This window comes from Megascapheus bottae, chromosome 14, assembly GCF_031878675.1.
Source record: "Megascapheus bottae isolate mThoBot1 chromosome 14, mThoBot2.hap1, whole genome shotgun sequence".
In the NCBI taxonomy this organism is placed as follows: Eukaryota; Metazoa; Chordata; class Mammalia; order Rodentia; family Geomyidae; genus Megascapheus; species Megascapheus bottae.
This window is the reverse complement of record NC_143522.1, coordinates 11843638-11866009: the sequence shown is the minus strand read 5'-3', so window position 1 is coordinate 11866009 and position 22372 is coordinate 11843638. Positions and strand designations below refer to the sequence as shown.

The following is a 22372-nucleotide window of genomic DNA, read 5'->3' as shown; positions in this document are numbered from 1 at the left end:
GATCCTTCCCGACCTGGTAATCATTGCCTGTTAGCCACACCCCCCCCAAACATAGGGAAATTGTTTAGTGATGCCAACCGCGCTTTTAATTTGCAAGACATCAGACACAGAGGTAATTTATACCAACATCTGTTCATTTTTGACTTCTAAAACAAACTAGCAAATACTGCTACAAAATCCCATTAGAAGCAGGAAGATAGCCGTCTGCTGCTGTTTTGTATTCCTTTGCACACATGCACGTGTGTGTGTGTGCACGCGCGCGTGCATGTATGTACACACACACATACTCTCTCTCCTAGTATTTTGCTAAAAAGAATCACATTACAGCTTTCAAGTTTCCTTACAGTTGGGAAAGAGTGGTTTTGTCTACTTCCAGCCCTTCTTTTTCCTAGAAGTTATAGCTTAGTTTATTCTGGCATAAATGGCCAGGGTAAGATCCTCTGTTCTTGAGTTTGGCACCTTCCAATTCCTCCATTCTTTCTCTTTGCTCTTCTCCCCAGCTCACAAAGTGTTATATATAGAAAACAATGCTAGGGACTCCAGACGTAGCTCAGAGGTTCAAGTGTTTACTTAGTACATGCAAAGCCTGGGTTTGGCCATCAGGATGGCCAAAAAGAGTTTTATCTTTGGTAAAATCTGATAACTATTTTTGCTTTTGAGTTTATTGTCCAAGAACAGGCTGAACGGGATGGCAACACTGTGATATTTTTCCTTCATTCTACCTGCCAAGATGGGTCAGTCATTCATTAGACACCATGATGCATGCTGTGCAGATGAGAAGCATAACCTCCAGCACATAGACCACATGTTTAGAAAGCCACCATGCTGTCACCATAGGGTTAACATGTGGATTGCTACAGAGAGCTTAGAGGAGACTGCTCATGTATGCTATGCTGAAAGACAGCGAATGGGTAAAGAGCAATCATCTTGCAGGTTTATGCTGCTTCTGTTTTCCTCTTCATAGTTTCTCTGGGGCTATCAGGTTCATGGCAGCTGTAAATACCTAGGTATACTTAGAGAGGTCAAGGCTGAAAGGAGGATTTCATTGTGCTTGCTCCAAGGGTGGTGTGGCATCCAATACAATCTCTTTAGACCCTCCAACCCCTCCACCCTCTGTTTAGCCTTGCCTTTGGCTTCCTTTTCACAATGACTCGCCCCAAACTGCCTGGTTTTTTTTTTGCAGTAAATTTTCTGGTGGCTGGGTGAAAAGATTCACTAGTTCAGATTGATTTCTCACCGTCGAGGGGATGAGGGATCACCAAAGGGCCCTGGTTAACGAGATTGGGTGCAGGCTCTCTCTTGAGACCAGCCCTCTCTGCCAGAGCTTTGTACCTTTTGCCCATGACATATGGGTTTCATTACAGAAAGATTTTCCAGATTATAACTTTGAGGCAATTGCCTGCTAAAATTCTGCCTGACTTACACAGAACAATATAAAGCTTAAGAAACTTTTTAATAAAAAAAAGAAATTCATATGTTTGTTTTTCAATTTCTACCTACGTTAGACATTTCCGTTCTGTAATTTAATTAAAAATTTACCACTGTTTCTTATATCCAGAAGAGCAGCCAGGCTGCTTTTAGGATACTCTTCTGTAAGTGGCCAAGAGACAAAGCTTTATGCCAGGGCAGGACTTCAAGCACTGAACTTCGAGAATTGAACTGGCTTGCATTTGAATTTCAGCTCCTATCCTGGGCCATGGATCAACACAGGCAAGTCCTCTGGTTATCTTTTGCAACTTCAGTCTCTTCATCTGTTCAAGGTAGGATAACACAAAGGTCACACAGACATTCATAAGTTACTGTTGCTAGTTTTCTTTCACTGTAACCAAGAAGTTTCCCAATTGCTTTTAGAGGAATTTATTAATAAAGACATGCTGTTTTACATCTAACATTTATGTACAAACAAAAAAGTTATCCTTGATTTTTTTAATTTATTTTGCCAGTCTTGGGGCTTGAACTCAGGGCCTGAGCATTTTCCTTGGGCTTTCTCAAGGCTAGAGCTCTACCACTTGAGCCACAGCACTGTTTTTGGCTTTTTCTATGTGTATGGTACCAAGGAATCAAACCCAGGACTTTGTGTCATGCTAGGCAAGCACTCTCCCACTAGGCCAAACTCCTTGATTTTATAGCAAGATTGAAAAAATGCCAAAATTCTCTATGGAAGAAGGTATGCAAGTATTAAAAATAATTTATGCTGATTCATGATTGTAACCCTAGCTACTCAGGAGGCTGAGATCTGAAATTTGCATTTCAAAGCAGGAAAGTATAGTAGATTGTGCTTTAAGTGAGAGAAAACACTAAGGAGCAATGCCTAGACCCTGAATTCAAGTCCCAGTACTGGCACCAAAAATAATTCAATGAAACATAATAAAGATAACTAAATAAGCATACTGCTAATGAAGAAAGGGGGTGTTTTCACAGAATCAGTATTCCTTTCATTTTATCTTCATCTGATATTCATTCATTGGCTACTTTAAAAATTTTTTGTATGTATCTTATTTTATCTTTATTATCTTTAAGTATCTGTACAAAGAGTTGCCATTCAACAGTTTTAAATAAAATGTTTTCTAATACAACGTATCCTGACCGAAGTCACCCTTTTCATCATTCCTCCCCAACTCTAATCCCCCCAGCCCTATTTTTCCCCCTCTTTTTAAAGGCAATATATTTACAAACGTGTATTAGTTATTTTATGTACAATTAAGGAAGAAGAAATGAAAGAATAGAGAAATTCACACTGAAGAGATACTACGTGGGGGGGGAGGGAAATGGGTACCAAGACATGTGAAAGGGTATCAATGTATGTGAATGAATGCACCTTCTATCTGGTGAATATCATGTAACCCTTTTACTAATTACAATAAAAAAAAAAGAGATACTACGTATTCAAGTTGTAGTTTTCTAATATGGAATGTTCCTGGAGTGTGGAGACAGAGCTTTAGAGCAAAGAGCAGGTTCTCTTTCTAGGAGATACCTCTGGCCACTGCTGGAACTCACAACTCACTCATTGTAGCTTCAAGCTCATTTCTAACTGTACAGAGTTTTCTGTCTCCTTGGTTGATGACCGTCAAACCAGAATACGATCTGTTCCCCTGGCAAGCCTTATTGTTCACAACAGGCCTTTCATTAGTTTACTTAGTGGCATATGTCTCATATCTTAAACTGCCCCACAAAGCTAGCCTGCCTTTAAACTCTATGATCACTGTTCTTAGTCTGGATTCCTTACATGGGCTTTAGGCTAGCCATGGAGAGCCATGGAGTCACATTAGGTGCCCTTTCACCAGGACCCTAGGTGTGTGTCAAATGAGCAAATAAATGTAGCATGAGGAGTTGGAAAGGAAAGCCTTTTTTTTTTTTTTAAAAGATCTTTAAATGCAAAACAAATGACAACATGAATGTCTCGCAGTTAGGTAGCACACGTACTTTGATGGACTGAATCCTTCTGGAAGAGCCATAAGCCAAGCTCCAAGTACAGTGCTGCTGCTGACCTCAGCAAGGGCTTGAGGGAAATCCCAATAATCCTGAAAGGGCGGCGGGGGTGGGGTGGGGGTGGTCTCAGCTAGACTTTCAGGTCTATTTGATAAGTAAATAAAATTTAAGAGTGTGCCAGCCATTCCAGGAGAAATCAGAGGACAGAAGACACCCTACTGACAGACACCATTTATCTATCATTATCTGCTTCCATATCTTCTATCATAAAACAACTAAACAATATGGCTTAAGATGGGAAGGGGCAGAAGGGTAAGATAAAGTGATGGGTTAAGTATAATCAAGAATTGTTGTATGTATATATAGACATGTCAGAACAGACCCCCCCTCTCCCTGTAAACTAATAAAAAATGTGGTAAAAACTGGGCACCAGTGGTTCAAGCCTGTGATCCTAGCTACTCAGGAGGCTGAGATCTGAGGATCACAGTTTAAAGCCAGCCCAGGCAGTAAAGTCCATGAGACTCTTATTTCCAATTAGCCAGCAAAAAAGAAGCAACAACAACAACAAAAAGAAAAAAAGAAAAAACAACACTGCTCAAGTGGTAGAATGCTAGCTTTGAGCACAAAAGCTTAGGGACAGTGCCAAGGCCCTGAGTTCAAGTCTCAGGACCAGCACAGAAAGTGGTAAAAACAAATAAACACTATGGAAACATTAACCCACTGAAGTCATTTGTAGTAAGAAGAACATATAAAAACCTAGTTCGTTTATTGGTGTGTTAAAAGGTTTATTAGCTTCACAGAAGATGTTCTATGAAGTGATACTGCTTGTTATATCTATGGTTTTTACTTTAAAATATATTCTTTTAGTTACTGAAACTTGAAAGCACTCTAAGAGGTTTAAAGAGGTCTACTAACCAGTTATCAGAGCATGCTGTGCCGAAGAAGCACAAAGGAGCAGCTAAGCAGTGAAGTCAATATACTTCACTGCTTATACAAAATAGGAAGATTAAAATACTCTGACAAAAAGAAGACTACTCACTGGGCTCCAATGGCCTATAATCCTAGCTACTCAGGATCTAAGGATCTTAGTTTGACATTAGCTGAAGCAGGTGATATAACCTTATCTCTAACCACCAAAAGCCAGAAGTTGAACTGTGGCTCAAGCGGTAAATCAACAGCCTAGCAAAAAAGCTCAAAGATGGAGCCTAGGCCCTTAGTTCAAGTTCCAGTATACACACATACTACACAAGACTATTCTCAAAGCAGTCCCCTTTGCAGTGGAGCTAAAGTGATTAACAAGTATTTTGGTTCACTAGGGAAGAACAAAAAGAAGCCAATGTGACTATAATGCTGATTTCTAACTGAGGGGACAGAGTTGCCATGCAGCAGAGCAGTCCCAAGGCAGCCAGCTAGACGAAGAATCTGCAGTATGTGTCAGATGTCCACAAAGAAAGGGTCACTAAAGGTGATCAATTGTCCAAGTAGAGGTCTAAGCACTTTTTAATGCCACGATATGAGAGTGACTGGTGTTGGTGCCGCTGTAAAGAGCAGAAGAGACTGAACAAGCCAGTGGATGAGGAAGGGTTTTAAAATTCCCAATACATGGGGCACTTGCTGTTCTTTGGCAGGTCTGCTGTCCATTCTCAATCAAATCCCATGGGCAAGTGTCAACAAATCAGTCTTTGTTGGAAATCTCACTTTTTTCCCCCTAAAATATATAACTCTGAAGGGCAGCAGAACAATTTTTTCTTAAAGTTCTCTGCACATATCTAACAAAGGAATGGCCTTGATGCTACATTCATGAACAAATGATCACAGACAATCAAAATTTTTACCATCAGAATTCTCAAAAAGTTGTTTTTTGTTTTTTTTTTTTGCCAGTCCCAGTGACTGAGCTCAGGGCCTGAGCACTGTCCTTGGGTTTTCCCTCAAAGCTAGTGCTCTATCACTTGAGCCATAGCACCACTTCCAGCTTTTTTCTAGGTATGTGGTTCTGAGGAATCAAACCCGGGTCTTCGTGCATTTTAGGCAAGCACTCTACCACTAAGCCAAACTCCCGGCCCTCAAAAAGTTCTTATTGGGGCATAACAGATTCTTTTTCCTTCCTTGTCCCACGGGACAAGTGACTTTAGAGTGACTTTAGAGAAAGGTAATTTTTTCTCTTCAACTCACAGTAGAGCTCCTTTCAAAAGAATGTTTTATCCAAGAAGTAATATGAGAAAGGAAAGGCAGGACTCCATGTGCAAGCAAACAAATTTGGACAGTTCCAATATGGAAAATAATTTTAGTGACTTTTCATGAGAGTAAAAGAAACAGAATTATCTAGCCAACAGATTTATTTTCAGAATATAAAACATAAAGCAAGAACATAAAATATGGGAAGTATCAGCTATGATGCCTGAAGATTGAAGGCAGAAGAATCTAAATTGTCAGACATGTGAAAAATGTATTTGGATGAAAGAAAACCTGTGTTTCTCCATCTACTCTCCTTGCTCTGCCCTCTTTTAAGAGCAAACAGAATTGGATTTCAAATGTGCAGTCTTTCTTATCATCATCTCCCCAAACAAACAAAATAGCAAAGTCCCATCAAAGCTCTATGTTCTGGAAATCAGAGCTAACTACTTATTTGTATTTAGTTTCCTTTGTGGAAGGGCTCACAGACCTATTTTTTTTTTTTTGCCAGTCCTGGGCTTGGGCTCAGGGCCTGAGCACTGTCCCTGGATTTTCTCAAGGCTAGGGCTCTACCACTTGAGCCACAGCACCACTTCTGGCTTTTTGCTACGTATGTGGTACCGAGGAATCGAACCCGGGTCTTTGTGTATGCTAGGCAAGCACTCTACCACTAGGCCAAACTCCCGGCCCTCACAGACCTATCTCAGAGTTTCACTCATTGGGTTATCTTTTCAAGGATAAAACTCAACTGAATGAAAAGGCAGTGAGCACAAAGCAATGGATTAGTACTCTAGGGGCCAGAACCTTTATTAAATACTCATAAATTTGCACAGGACACTCATGCTTGGCTTTTTACATAGTACATGCTGGTAAAACACTTACTACTATGACCAAAGGCTAGTAACCTTACACTTCCTTAATGTTCTCATTTATACAGTGAGAACCCTAATAATAATCTATCATGTAAGACAGAATAACTTTGTCAAAGTGACTCAATTGGGGCGCCAAATATTTTACTCTAAGTTAGAAAGAGTATAACTTATTCATAGGCTGAATTTTGGACTGAGAGCACATGCCTTGGATATTTAGACACTTTCCTTCTTGGTCTATCTACTTCTAGCAGCTTAAGTCTAAGGAAGAATTAAGGTCCAGTCTTCTTGACCCCTTCAGGGCAGGGAAAGAGTTACATCTTCACACTGAGAAGCCAATAAAAACCTATCTTGATTATAATTTAGATAAGAACTACTGGATTGAATAATAATGTCTGAAACTCCCCTAGCTGTTTCACCTTGAGACGTCCATCACTGGGTTAAACATGATGCTAATTGCATTTGGATTGATTAATTTCTCTCACTCCTGTCTATTCGAATAATGCTTAACAAAATAATCATAGCACCGAGAGCCAAATCTTTTCCGTCAAAGGAATGAAGCCATCAGAACAGGCAGAGATGAAAGAAATGAAGATGACCCGTAATTACTGCTACGGTGATATCATTACCATATTATACAAAATGAGTGTGTGTTGGGGGTGGGGATGAAGGAAGGAGGGGCTGAGATTATTTATTCTTTTTAATGGAACCCTACAACCTAAGAATACAGATTTGATATCAAGTGGAAAGCACAGAAATATAGAACTTTAAAATACAAATCTTACTTTTGAAATTGCAAAATCCAGCAAATACAGGGGCTAAGATACATCAAATGTCTTGGCTGTTAGCGGGTATTATTCACTCCACTATTTTGTTCACCAAAATAACATTTTGTGTATGACTTGCATAGAGAGATTTAAGATGCTGTCTTCATACTACAAGCATTCCTATGGTTATTGGAGAATTTTTATTTAAGCCAGTGAATAATACTTTTTCATTTTAAATTTGTTAGAGATAATTTTGTTTGTAAAATTAGAACCTAGGTGTTTACAGCTAGTTCTAGTTTAAGACACCAAAGAAAATATCTACAGATCTTCACATGTGGTTCACTGGACAATATTATGGATTTAATTTAAAATACTATCAAGGAAAAGTATAGAAACTGTTTTCTTATTTGATATACGTTTTTTTGGGGGGGTGAGAGGGGCTGGTCTTGGGGCTTGAACTCAGGGTGGAGATACTATCCCTGAGCTTTTATACAGAAAGCTAGTGTTCTACCACTTGAAGCCACAGCTTAACTGTTGGGTTTTTAGTGATTAGTTGGATAGAAGAATTGTAAACTCAATCCTCATTTATAGATATGAGCCACCAGCATCCAGCTTGGTAGCATCCAGCTTGATACAAACTTTTAAATAATTCTTCTTCTCCTCCTTCCTCCCTTCTCCCTCCTTCTCCCTCCTTCTTCCTCCCTCCTCCCTCCCTCCTTCTCCTCCTCCTCCTCCTCCTCCTCCTCCTCCTCCTCCTCCTCCTCCTCCTCCTCCTCCTCCTCCTCCTCCAGTCCTGGGCTTAAGCTCAGGTCCTGAGCACTGTCCTTGGACTTTCTCAAGGCTAGAGCTCTACCACTTGAGCCTCAGCACAACTTCCAGCTTTTTTCCGTGTATGTGGTACCAAGGAATCGAATCCAGTCTTCGTGCATGCTAGGCAAGCACTCTACCACTAGGCTAAACTCCCAACCCCTAAAAATTTTAAATTCTTATAAGACAGAAAAAGTGCTTGTACAAAATATTAACTTTATTGCTATTTACAGAACTCTCTACATGATGTTTAGTCAGAATGTACTGCTTATAGAATTTAGTAAATATTTGTGAATTTAACAGAGTGCTTAGAATGTATATCATTTTCAAAGACGAGAAATTCCTAGGATATGTCTACTAGGGTATTTTAAAGATAGTGCTCTTGTTATTAAATAAAAAACAATAAAAGATATTGAATGCATTGATTTACTGATGGATGAATGGATGGATGAGTGGGAGTATGTAGCCAAGGCTAGCCTAGAAGCTATTACGTTCAAGATTCTCCTTTTTCAGCCTCCTGTGTTATATGCTGGGATTACAGATGTGCACCACTATTCCCAGCTTAAAACTGCTTTTTAGCCTGGACAAGAAGTATGTTTCTCTATTTTATTATACAATTATTTCCAAGTAAATTGTGTATATATATGTATGAATTTATAATCATTCACTAATAAAATGTATGCAGAGCTTTAAAAGAAACAAATATATATTTCTACCATCTACAAGATAAAAATCACATTTTTTAACCCCAAAGAAAAAGATGTTATCAATGAGTACTATGGTTAAATGATTTTTTTCCCCCTCAAAACTACCACAAAAGTCTGTGAGACTCATCTCTAACCAGCAAAAAGCTAGAAGTGAAGTTGTAGCTCATTTCATATAGAACCAGTCTCGATTGAAAAAGTTGAGAGTGTTCAAGCTCTGTACCAGCACAAACACAAATAAGCACACACACACACACACACACACACACACAATCAAATCAAAATACATTAAATAAAACCCTTTTACCATCTTTAAACTGGGTCTATGAATATATTACTGATAGGAACATTTACTCTCATTTTCTTGTAAAAAAAATTGCACTCTACCACTAGGCTACACTCTCAATCCCAGATAATGATTTTAACAGATCAAAACACATAAAAAGCTCCAGGCAACTGTGGCTTACACCTGTAATCCTGGCCACTCGGGTGAGATCTGAGAATCATAGCTTGAATCCAGTTAGGTCAGGAAAGTCCATGAGACTGTAATCTGTACTAATTAACCACCAGAAAACCAGAAGTGGAGCTGTGGACTGTAATCTTAGCTGGAGGCTGAGATTTGATGGCTGTTGTTCAAAGCCAGCAGCCCAGGCAAGTCTTTGAGACTCATCTCTAATTAACCACCAGTAAAGCAGAAGTGGTGCTATGGATCAAAGTGGTACAGCAGTAGCCTTAAACAAAAAGAGGTCAGGAACACACCCAGGCTCTGAGTTAAAGACCCATAATTTAAAAAAACAAAAAAACCACTTTTCATGTTATTTATCTTCAAATTCACACAGAAGTAAAGGTGAAAAAGAAGCATTTTAAAGATGCTAGTTGGCTTCAAAATAAAAAATTAAATTTGGGTCAGGAGTTTGGCCTAGTGGCCAAGCACTTGCCTAGCATGCACGAAGACCAGGTTTCAATTCCTTAGCACCACATACATAGAAAAAAGCCAGAAGTGGTGCTGAGGCTCAAGTGGTAGAGTGCTAGCCTTGAGAAAGTCCAAGGACAGGGCTCAGGCCCTGAGCTCAAGGCCAGGACTGGCAAAAATAAATAAACAAACCAATAAATGTAAAGATAGAAAAACTGCAAAAGCTAGTTTTCATAGTTAAAGATATAACCCCTATGAATCTGGCTCTGATTTAATTAAGGCATTGTACTTCCAACAACAACAAAACCCAAGATTCAGAGTTGATTCAACAGTCAATGTGAATAATAAACTTAAAGATTCCTCTCATTCGCTGGATGCACTGGTCTCACATCTGTAATACTAGCTACTCATAAGGCTAAGATCTGAGGATCGCCGTTCGAAGCCAACCCTGAGCAGGGAAGTCCATGAGACTCTGATCTCCAACAACCACTAGAAAACTGGAAGTGGAGCTGTGGCTCAAAGTGGTAAAGTGCTAGCCTTGAGCACAAAAGCTCAGGGACAGTGCCCAGGCCCCATGACTATGATTTAATAATAATAATAATAAAAACAGAGGATGACTTATGGCTGTCATTTCATGCTACAAGATAGCCAAACCATAGTCTGTCATCCTTTTCTTAGCTCAAGGTAGAAAATATTCTAAGTGGAATCTAATTCTGAAGGTTGATGAAAGTAAAAAGGGCTGCATTTCTGCTTACCTAGTTACAGTTTCTAAATGACTTAGAAAGACAAAGGAGAGACTAATCAACAGCTGAGTGACCCATCAATTTACTATGTAGATTTTTGGATAATACATATTGAACTCGTATTAAAACTCCCTGGAGTGTTCTAATGCAAATAGGATGGCATAAGACTATATCCCTATATCAGAAAAAGGTTGAAAATGATCCTCTAAAAATGGGTACACAAATGTCCACAGGCATTATTCACAATAGTCCTAAAGAGGAAAGAACCTGAATGTTCATCAGCTGTGAATAGATGAACAAAATGGAACATATCCATACAATGTAATATTATCTGATAATAAAAAGGAATGTAAGTGCTGGCTCTGATGGTTCAAGCCTGTAATCCTAGCTATTCAGGATAAGATCTGACTATCAGAGTTTGAAGCCAGCCTAGATAGTAAAGTTGTGAGATTCTTCTATGGTTAGTGCTCTACCTCTTGAGCCACAGCACCACTTCTGACTTTAATGATTCTTATCTCCAATAAACAACTCAGAAAAAGCTGGAAGTGGCTCAAGTGGTAGAGTACTAGCCTTGAGCAAAAGAAGCTCAGGGACAGTACACAGGCCATGAGTTTAAGCCCTAGGAGCAGCGAGTGCCCATGCACACGCACATGCGCGCACACACACACACACGCAGAGATAAACAAATGGAATATAATCTACAGACAGAAAATAGGTTAGTGATTCCTTAGGGTTGGCAGGGCAGGGCAGGGCGGGGAATCCAGAATAGTGAATAATTGTGAATAGGCATGGAGTTTCTTTGCATATGTTCCAAAATTAGACGAGTAATAGTAGTAAAATTCTGTGCCTCTACTAAAAATCCATTAATGTGTAGTATACATTAAGTGGGTAAACTCTATGTGAAAGATGTTTCAATGGAGTTACTTTAAATAAAAAAAGTGATATGTAGTGCTAAGCAAAAAATAGATTAAAAAATTATATGTAGGGGCTGGAAGTATGAACTAGTGGTAGAGTGCTTGCCTAGCATGTCCTGGATTCAATTCCTTGGTACCACATGCACAGAAAAACTCGGAAGTGGTACTGTACTCAAGTGGTACAGCACTAACCTTGAGAAAGCTCAAGGACAGTGCCCAAGCCCTGAGCTCGAGCCCAAGAATAAATAAATAAAAAATAAAAAGTTAGATGTAAAAAGCTCTTTGGATGGAGCCTGGGATTTGGCTTTGTGGTAGAGTGCTTGCCAAGCATGCACTAAGACTCAGGTTCGATTCCTTGGTATCACATACATAGAAAAAGTTGGAAGTGATGCTATGGCTGAAGTGGTAGAGCTCTAGCCTTGAGAAAGCCAAGGACAGTGCTCAGGCCCTGAGTTCAAGCTCCAGGACTGAGGGGGCGTGGGAAGAAGCTCTCTCAGCTTGTCAAACTCCTGATAAGGAGACTTCATTCACAAAGAGCAGAATCCATGGCACCAGTTCATACCTCTATCCGGAAGCACAGCTCATCCTTTCCTTCTGACCTTCTTCTTGCTAAAATATTGACAGAAAATCTAACCAATCTTCTTGAGAAAAATCACGGGCATCGGGACCTTCTTGTTGTATGCGTTAATAAATGTGCTTGATGAATTGAATTCTTTAAATTTATATTATATCTGAATTTGGACTTATGAAAAATAAAAATACTGTTTTGTTTTTGGTGGGTCACGGGGCTTGAACTCTGGGCCTGGGTGCTGTCCCTGAGATCTTCAGCTCAAGGCTACCGACCTACCCCTGAGCCACAGCACCACTTCCCCTTTTCTAGAGGTTAACTGGAGATAAGAGTCTCAGGTCCTTTTGTGCCTGGCTGGCTTTGAACCTTGATCCTCAGATCTCAGCCTCCTGAGTAGCTAGGGTTACAGGCGTGAGTCACTGCACCCAGCTGTATTTTGAATTAGAATGAGTACTGTACTTAAATCATTTAGATACTATGAGTAATAACTTGAAACAATATTCCTTTAAGGACTAGATGTTCATCCTAGAAAGTCAGGATGCAATTAAATTTAATGTAAGCAGATTAGACTAATGCAAATGCATTAAACAACATTCTAAAATGTTGTATACTTAAACATACCAAAATTCATGAAATGAAAGATTAATATTGCTTTGAAATCTGAGTAATCCTCACTATGGTAAATAATTGGTTAAGCGTAATAGCTGAACCAGCAATCCTTACCCAGATTATGAAGCACATAGATAACTTCATTTATACAAAAAGTACTTAGCTGTGAACTTCCTATGTATTCATTATTGTGCTATACTAATTGGTTCATTCAGTGTGTGTGCATGCGAGTGTGTGCTTATTCATCTATGTTGCTGGGGATTGAACACAGGGCCTCAAATGTGAAAGGCAAGTGCTAAGTCACTGAACTATGCCCTGAGCCCTCCATATATTTACTGAACACAAGACAGGATTAAGAGTAACCAGATGTTTTTGTGCTCATGACTTTTTTGTTCACTGGGTTCTTTTTGCTTTTTCTTGAGATGGTGTCTATGAAGCCAGGTTGACCTCTAATTGATTTGATCACATTCTCAATATATTTATGAGGCAAAGTTCTTATTCATTCTAATAAATGCTACTGTTTCTTATGTCTTACCCAAATCAATTTGTACATACGACATTACATAAACTGATCAAAATTACACCTACTAATCCAAATCATTCCTCTGTGCCCCTGTGCAATCAATCACAGCATCACCCCTAGTCCTGATCTACTTTGTTACTGCAAGTCAGATCTGTCTTTTCTAGAACTTTACATAATAAACTCATATTAACTCATAATAAACTCATAATAAACTTACTCTTCAGTGTAACAGTCTGAATATTATTCCATTTTGTTGGATGTATCAGTAGTTTACTACTTCCTAGTGCATTCTTTCTTGCTTTTTCTTCTTCTTCTTTTTTTTTTTGATCAGTTGTGGGGCTTAGACTCTGGGCCGGGAGCTCTTCAGCTTAAGGCTACTGCCTTGAGCCACAGCACCACTTCTGGATTTCTAGTGGTGCCTAGGCTGGCTTTGAACCGTGATCCACAGATCTCAGCCTCCTGAGTAGCAAGAATTACAGGTATGAGCCACGGTACCTAGCTTCCTAGTGCATATATATAGCCTAGAGCTATAGATTTGTTAGGTAGGTACTCCTCCATTAAGATATGCCTCCATCTGTACTTTTACTGGCCATTTTTGCATTCATCTAAAAAATAAATGTATTTTTTTTAGATAAAGTCTGGTTTCTTGCCCAGAGGAACTTCTAAACTATGATCTGCCTACATTAGGCTTCTCATCATTGATGGAGGACAGGTGAGCTCCACGGCATGTAACTTCTCTTCCCTGAAGAGTCTTGTGGATTTTTTTTGTCTGGAACAGAGATTCTCCCATATAGCTTAGAATGACAGGCATGACAAACTTCTGCCCAGGCTGGTTTCAAACTGTGATTCTCCCAATCTCTCAGCCTCCTGAGTAATTAGGATTACAGGTGAGAACCAATGGCACCTGGCTGTAAGAGGGTTGTTTTTTGTTATTGTTTGCTTGCTTGTTTGTTTTTTCATGTATTATAGATACAGTCGATATCAGGTACTGTTTAGTTCTTGTTATTTGTAGTGCTTATGGTCTATAAAGATATCTTATTTAGTATATATTGTTGATTCATTAGCATTAAACTCAGCAAATAGCACTATAAGTCATGCTTGGATGAAGCTTATCTAAAACATGTTCTCTATATAAAGTATATCATATAGGCTTTTACACTTAGGAACACAGGACAGAACGTCAGCATTATGCTTTGGGAGCCATTCTAAACAGCAAAATCACCAATAAAACAAAGAACAACAACAATGAATAGTACCAGAGAAGTCACAGTAGGATACTTGCTTTTTACAAAGGCGCTAAAACAAGAGAACAGAATAGTGCACTGGTTAATTTCACCTAGGGGTATTTGTATTGAGTCATTAAATGTTTATGACATCATGTGAATGTCCACCAATGGTTGCAAAGGCACTGTGAATATTGGTTTTGGGATAATAAATATCAAAAGCAGGAAAATTTGCAAATTCAGAATCTATCAATAAGTTTCAACTACACATACATTATAGGTATTTTTTTCCTAGGTGTGATTTGTCTTTTCATTTTCTTACTAGTGTTTTCAAAAGGGCAGAAGCTTTACATTTTGAAGTGTACTTTATTAAGTTTTCTTCTATGCTTCATGCTATCTGAGAAGTCTATGGCTACCCTAAGGATGCAAAGATTTTTTTCCTGTAAGGCTTTCTATCATAAATCTTTTTTCTTTTGCCAGTCATAGGGCTTGAACTCAGGGTTTGGGTATTGTCCTTGAGCTTCTTTTGCTCAAGGGTAGCACTCTACCACTTGAGCCACAGTGGTTAATTGGAGATAAGAGTCTTACAGGGACTTTACTGTCTGGGCTGGCTTTGAACTGCAATCCTCAGATCTCAGCCTCCTGAGTAGCTAGGACTACAGGTGTGAGCCATCAGTGCCCAGCTTAAGACATTTATCTTACACATTTATATTCATGACTTGATTCATGTTTTCCCCCCAGATATTTGGCTGTTTCAGTGCTATTTGCTAAAAAAACTAGAACACCATTGAATTGTTTTGCCTTTTTTTTTTTTTTTGCCAGTCCTGGGCTTGAGCTCATGGCCTCAGCACTGTCCTTGGGCTTTCTCAAGGATAGAGCTCTACCACTTGAGCGTCAGCACCCCTTCTGACTTTTTTCTATATATGTGGTACAGGGGAATCAAACCTGGGCCTTCGTGCATGTGAGGCAAGCACTCTATCACTAGGCCAGACTCCTGGCCTCAGGCTTTTTTTTTTTTAACTAAAAAAACAAAAACAAAAACTGTTTATGCATAGACCTATTTCTGGACTCTTTATTTGTTCTGTTTATCCCATTAAAAACAATACTCTCAGCCTGGCAGATGTGGGGCTTGAACTCTGAACCTAGGGGCTGTCTCTGAACTCTTTAGCTAAAGGCTAGTGCTCTATCACTTTGAGCCACAGTGCCACTTCAGGTTTTCTAGTGGTTAATTGGAGATAAGAATTTCATGGGCGGGGCCGGGAGTTTGGCCTAGTGGTTAAAGTGCTTGCCTAGCATGCATGAAGACCCAGGTTCGATTCCTCGGTACCACATACATAGAAAAAAGCAGGAAGTGGTGCTGAGGCTCAAGTGGTAGAGCTCCAGCCTTGAGAAAAAACCCAAGGACAGTGCTCAGGCCCTGAGCTCAAGCCCAGGACTGGCAAAAAAAAAAAAAAAAGAATTTCATGGGCTTGTCTGGGTGCAAAGGCCCTAGGCACTAAAGTCTGTGAGACTCTTATTTCCATTAACCACTAGAAAACCAGAAGTGATGCTGTGGCTCAAGGGGTAGGGTGGTAGGATGGAGCTGAAGAGTTCAGGGATGACACCCAGGTCTAGAGTTTAAGCCCCATAACTGACAAAAAAAAAAAAAAAGAATTTCATGGGCTTTCATGTCCAGAGCTAGCTTTGAAACGCCATCCTCAGATCTCAGCTTCCTGAGTAGCTAGGATGAGCCACCAGCGCCTGGCTAAATTTAGGATTTTTGGAGGGCTTACTTAACTTCTAGACATTAGTAAAGTTCTTCTTTAATAGGTTAATATTTACTTCTCTAACTTCTCCCCATTATTCCTAATTCTGCCTTCTAAAACAGAACACAGATTAAAGTCCAGTTACTCACAGCTATTCCCTGAATGCTCTAAGAGCAATGAAACAAATCCCTTGTTATCCTTCTTGACATTAGAAGTCTGTTCAAATCCAAAAGGTTTATAAAACTGGTACAATTCTTTTATGCTTATAGATATTCAGTATTTCTTCAGAGGAAAGGCACAATAGCAGAAATAGCATGTGATTTTGAACCCAAACATGGATGATTCATTAAAAAGACAAGTGATGGCTCAACACTCTCTCCAGCAACATTTGTTACCTATGCCTCTATCCTTCAGGGATTTGATTTGAATGACATTTACTGTAGAATGATAATTAGTTTTTCTCTTTTTCTTTTCTTTTTTAAAAAAGAAGAAGAAGGAGAAGGAAGCAAACACAGCAGGAAGCTGATGTTGCTCTCTCCCCCAGGAGAGACTCTAGCCTGAGTGGTTTGGGGAATATATGCCTTGATCAGATTTGCACTACAACTCTTGAATGCATGCCCTATTCCAGTAACACCTGCTCTCCTGACAGGCCACCTGGGACTGGCAGAAAAAGGATCCATCAATTCCACTCTCCCCAGAGACATCACCCAGACCTAATACTAAATGTACAATTCAATGCTTTGTTAAAAAAGAAAATACCATCCACTAAAACATATCAGTTACCAAAGATCAATATTCAATGGAAATGTTCATAGAAGTGATTTTTTCTCCCAAATAAATTGTAATCCAGTTAACTACTAGGAAAGTATCACATCAAGACAGGGAAAATAGAAGAAGCACAATTTGTTTTCTTTTCTCCCTCCCCACCCCCGCTTCCTTGCCCCTCACGCGCCCCCCCCCCCCCAAGTCCTGGGGCTTGAACTCAGGGCTTGAACACTGGCCTTGGGCTTTTTCCTCAAGGCCAGTGCTCTACCACTTGAGCCACAGTCCATTTCCAGCTTTTCTTTGTATGTGGTACCAAGGAATGGAACCTGGGTCTTCGTGCATGTTAGACAAGCACTCTACCACTAGGCCAAACTGCCAGCCCCAAGCTGGGAGTCACTACATATTGCTAGTTGCTTGCCATTTTCCATCACTAGATGGCTTATTGCTTCATTCTTTACACATTCTTTACACAGTTTCCTCAACATAAGTACTTTTTTTAATGGTTGTGCATACATAGGGAAACAAAAGGCATTTAATAAATGTGTTCTTGTACATAAGCTATGCTCCCTGTTCCCACCATCTTTTTGCTTTTATTTTGTTTTTTGAGACAGCATTTCATGTTACCTTTTGCTAAGCTAGCTTCCAACTCATGAGTAGTTGGGATTACAAGTGCGTGCCACCATAGTGGACTCCTATTTTAAAAAGTTTAGGAAGGCTTGAGACGGGAAAAAAAGCAAACATGTGCATCAAAACCATCATCAACCTGGATGAATGCTCTTCCCACACTTTCCTCCCCTCCTATAATTGACATCCATAATGTCAATTTTCCTTGTAGCAAGCAAGAGACTACTGGCTCTTGATAGCTTCTGAAAGAGTAGTAATGAGAAAAGCATAGATAAGGACTTAACTGTCCTCTGTTGTGGAGACTACGTTTCCATTTCTTTGTGAATATAAATAATTTCCTTATTCAACAGGCATTTACACAATTCTGTTCTATACAAAAATAATAGAGGCCGGGAGTTTGGCCTAGTGGTTAAAGTGCTTGCCTAGCATGCGCGAAGACCCGGGTTCGATTCCTTGGTACCACATATATACCAAAAAAAAGCCGGAAGTGGTGCTGAGGCTCAAGTGGTAGAGCTCTAGCCTTGAGAAAGTCCAAGGACAGTGCTCAGGCCCTGAGCTCAAGCCCAGGACTGGCAAAAAAAAAAAAAAAAAAAATAGAAAGCCTGATCCCTCATTTCAAGTACCTTATACTCTGGATGGGAAGATAAGCATTCCTAACAACTGAATAACAACTATATGATCATAAGAAAGATGCTAAAGGAAGATAGGAATGTTGGAAGAGTAGTGGTCTTGGAAAATAAAATGGTTAGAAGATAGAATTATTCAATTAGGAAAACTCAATGTGGCTGAGATTGCAAGAGCCATCTTTTTATTCCCATTTATGCTTTGTTGTCTTCCTATTGCTATCAGTTTTTGTTTTAATTTTGAAGTTTTGCTAAAGCCTATTCACTGAATGACGTTAATTTAAACTCCTTGAGAAAGTAGCCATCAAGTATTTTAGGGGCATTCATATCTAAGATAATCAGTATCGTAGGAAGCACTGCCTAAGTGAAAAGAGCTGTTTAGCCAAGTTCTCCTCCCACCCCACCCCCCATTTCTGAGGCTCAAACTCAGGACCTGTGTCTGAGCTTCTTTTGCTCAAGGCTAGCACTCTACCACTAGAGCCACAGCACCACTTACAGCCTTTTCTGTTTATATGGTACAGAAGAATTGAACCTAGGACTTCATGCATGCTAGGCAAGCACCCTACCACTAAGCCACATTCCCAGCCCACCAGATGTTTGAGAGGATTAATTAGGAGGACTATGGTCTGAAACTGGCTTCAGACAAATAAGAGTCCCTATCTGAAAAATAAAGTTTAAAAGGAGTGGGGTTCAAGCAATAGAGTACCTACCTATTAAGTATGAAGTTCAAATCCCAATAGGGCACCCTTCTCTCCAACAGAAAGAAACATCTACTTAAAATCAAAATAGAAACTATCTTGCAAAATGAACTGTCCCAAAGCTTTTACTCAGGAGCCTAGGTATTCATTTGATGTGTTCTGATCCCAACTCACACTCCCTGCTCTGTGGTCACAGAGCTGGACCTGTCAGCAAGCTACATTTTTTTTTCCCCTAGCTGGCCCCATGTTAAGCTTTGCCAATAGAGGGCACTGGAAGGAGATACTCAGGCTGAAACAAGAAGGCACTTTTCCTTCTTGCACTGTGGAAAGCAGGATGGCATGCAGAGCTCTAGCAATGAGCATCCTGGCAAGGTGCCATTTACTGACCGGGCTCCACTAGGGTAAGCTGCTCCTGCAACACACTACTGGAAGCTGGCTGTACATGCATTCCCACGGCAGAAGGTCTTCTGCACAAATAAGTGGAGTCTCTCCTGGAGACTTCCCCACTAAACCTCAGACTCTCCTTTCACATTTTCATCCTGTTCAAATTACTCCTGACTAGGTCCTAGAGCATACAATCACTCCTAAAAGCCCAGACAAACACAACACAGTATGATATCAATTAAAGCCAACCCTCAAATCTAGAGACAGTCCCAAATTATCTCAGGCTTGAACTCAGGGCCTGGGTACTGTCCCTGAGCTCTTTTGCTCAAAGCTAGTACTCTACCACTTGAGCCACAGTTCGACTTCCTGCTTTTTGCTGGTCAAAGAGATAAAGAGTATCATGGACTTTCCTGCCAGGGCTGGCTTTGACCCATGACCCTCAGATCTCAGCCTCCTGGGTAGCTAGGATTACAGGTGTGAGTCACAGCACCTGGCAATGCTTGATCAATGTCACCCCTACTATCTTTCTCCCTCAACTTTCTCAACCCTACCCAATACCCTCAAGTTATGTGGTTCCATTTTCACATACGTACATTGAAGATAACTGCATTTGCCCACCCTTCCTTCTCCATTTGTCTTTTCCCACATAACCGCCCCCTCCCATGTTTCAGCTTCCTGGTATTCTTTTTGTTAAACTGTCTACCATTCATTTTGAATAAGAAAATTATTGGTATAACCTTTTCCCAAACCATGAGTACTAACCTTTGGAGAACAAGACTATGTCAGAAAACTTCTGTATTTTGTTGCAATAAAATTATAAGATTAGTGGCTGACAAGGACCCAACAGATGAAACAGCTTGATTTTAAGGAAGCATTTAATAGTTCTTCTCCTGGCATCTTCCTTGCAAAATTAATTAAAACTAGTCAGGATATATGAGTCTCATGAACTGAGAACTGTCCTCAACACTGCAAAGAGTGATTATAAACTGTGTTAAATCACACTAAGCAAAGTGTCTCATAGAATGCCCAGGGAGTATTAGATTAGTTATAATCCAGTATTTCCATTAGTGCTTAAGAAAGTAAAGAGTAAGTTAATTAATGTTGACATGAACTAGAAAGCCTTTATAAAAAACAGTATTGCGTTATGTATAGATTTAGAAAAGTGAAAAAGGTATTTTAAAAAAGAAATAAAAGCTAAACTCTTTCCCCTTAGTATAAATAATACAAAAACAATTCTCACCTAGACATCTCAAAATTTTAAGATGCACTTGGAAACTACATAATTCCTTTCAGTTTACAGAATTATAAACTTGCCGGGCGCAGTGGCTCATGCCTGTAATCCTAGCTACTCAACAAGCTGAGATCTGAGGATTGAGGTTCAAAGCCAGCCAGGGCACTAAAGAACTTAAGACTCTTATCTCCAGTTAAGTACTAGAAAATGGGAAGTGGGGCTGTGGCTCAGGGGTAAAATGGTAGCCTTGAGCTGAAGAGCTCAGGGACAGCGCCCAGACTGAGTTCAAGCCCCATGACCCACCCCCCCAAAAAAGAAAGAAATTATAAACTCATAGAGAGATGGATAATTAGGTTCATAAACAATTCTGTGCACATCATGTCTTGAGTACTTCCTTCTATTATTATTATTATTGTGCCAGGCCTATGGCTAGAACTCAGGGCCTGGGTGGACACTGTACCTAAGCTTCTTTTGCTCAGGGCTAGCACGCTACCATTTGAGCCATTTCCAGCTTTTTCTGTTTATGTGGTACTGAGGAATTGAACCCAGGGCTTCATACATGCTAGGCAAGCACTCTATCACTAAGCCATAGTCCCAGCCCCATTATTATTATTATTATTATTATTATTATTATTATTATTATTATTAGACAATGTTTTACTACTTTTGCTCGTTGGACTTGAACCCACAATCCTCCAGCTTCTATATCCTGGGTGATGGATGAGTCTACAAATATGTGCAACCACACTCAGCCAACATTTCCTTTCATTGCGGATGCATACATTTACAAAGACCTTCATGTGTAGAGACAAAAGCAAAGCAAGAGCAGCAGTAGCACCAGCAGCCAAGTCTAATCTTTTGGTAAGGAGACACCATTCTAACCAGTAATTGTAATACAAGGTTAAGGAAGGAAAAGTAGATAGTACTAGTGTAGCATATATACTGGGCCTGGAGGAGTAATAATTATGGACAAGAAAAAAAAAAGACTTTATTTCTGGGGGCTGGGGTTTGGCCTAGTGGTGGAGTGCTTGCCTAGAACGCACAAAGACCCAGGATCGATTCCTTGATACCACATACACAGAAAAACCAGAAGTGCTGTGGCTCGAGTGGTAGAGCGCTAGCCTTGAGGAAAAAGCCCAAGGAATGCTCAGACCCTGAGCTCAAGCCCAGGACTGGCAAAAAAAAAAAAAAACAACAAAACAACAAAAAAAAAAAACAAAGAAAGAAAGAAAGAAAGACTCTATTTTCAAATAACTTTCTGAGGTAATAAATGTTAGGACTCCAATACATCTTTTTGACGAACAGAATTCAACCCATAACAGCACTCTTTTAAAACATTTTATAGGGCCAGGAGTGTGGCCAAGCGGTAGAACGCTTGCCTAGCATGCACCAAGTCCTGGCTTCTATTCCTCAGTATCACATATGCAGAAAAAGCTGAAAATGGTGCTGTGGCTCAAGTGACAGAATGGTAGCCTTGAGAAAACTCAAGGACAGTGCCCAAGCCCCAAGTCTAAGCCACCCCACCCGGTTACACACACATCTTCTAACATCAGAAAAATCTATGAACCATGGCATCTACCTGAACAAAATAAGACAGACCCACATGCATATAGAAGTATAAATCAATCAGTAATTGTTACAATATTATAGTGCACATATTTCTTTTTTTTTTTTCTTTTTTGCCAGTCCAAGGCTTGAGCTCAGGGCCTGAGCACTGTCCTTGGATTTTCTCAAGACTAGAGCTCTACCACTTGAGCCTCAGCACCACTTCTGGCTTTTTTCTATGTATGCGGTACCAAGGACTCGAACCTGGGGCTTCGTGCATGCTAGGCAAGCACTCTACCACTAGGCCAAACTCCCGGCCCCCACACATTTCTTTTATTTGTGCCACTACTAGGGCTGGAACTCAGCATGGGAGCTTTCCTTCAAGGTTTGCATTGTATCATTTTAGTCATTCTTCTACTTCTGGCCTTTTGGTAGTTAACTATAGATAAGAGATGCAAAAATTTTCCTGTCCTTAGTTGGTTTGGAATCATGATACTCAGATAGATCCCAGCCTTC

General features: G+C 39.9%; 1 protein-coding gene across 4 annotated transcripts in view; it reads right to left on the bottom strand.

The window, feature by feature from the left end:
* Lin52 (lin-52 DREAM MuvB core complex component) overlaps positions 1-22372 on the bottom strand; it is an 81228-nt gene that overhangs the window by 5563 nt on the left and 53293 nt on the right. The window contains exon 6 of one of the 4 annotated variants that reach the window (XM_090344470.1): positions 13317-13477. The exons of the other annotated variants lie outside the window; for them this stretch is intronic. Coding sequence (XP_090200596.1) covers positions 13476-13477 — 2 coding nt within the window. The 3' untranslated portion in view covers positions 13317-13475. Of the gene's footprint in view, positions 1-13316; positions 13478-22372 lie in introns of those variants that run through there. 4 annotated transcript variants of the gene reach the window in all.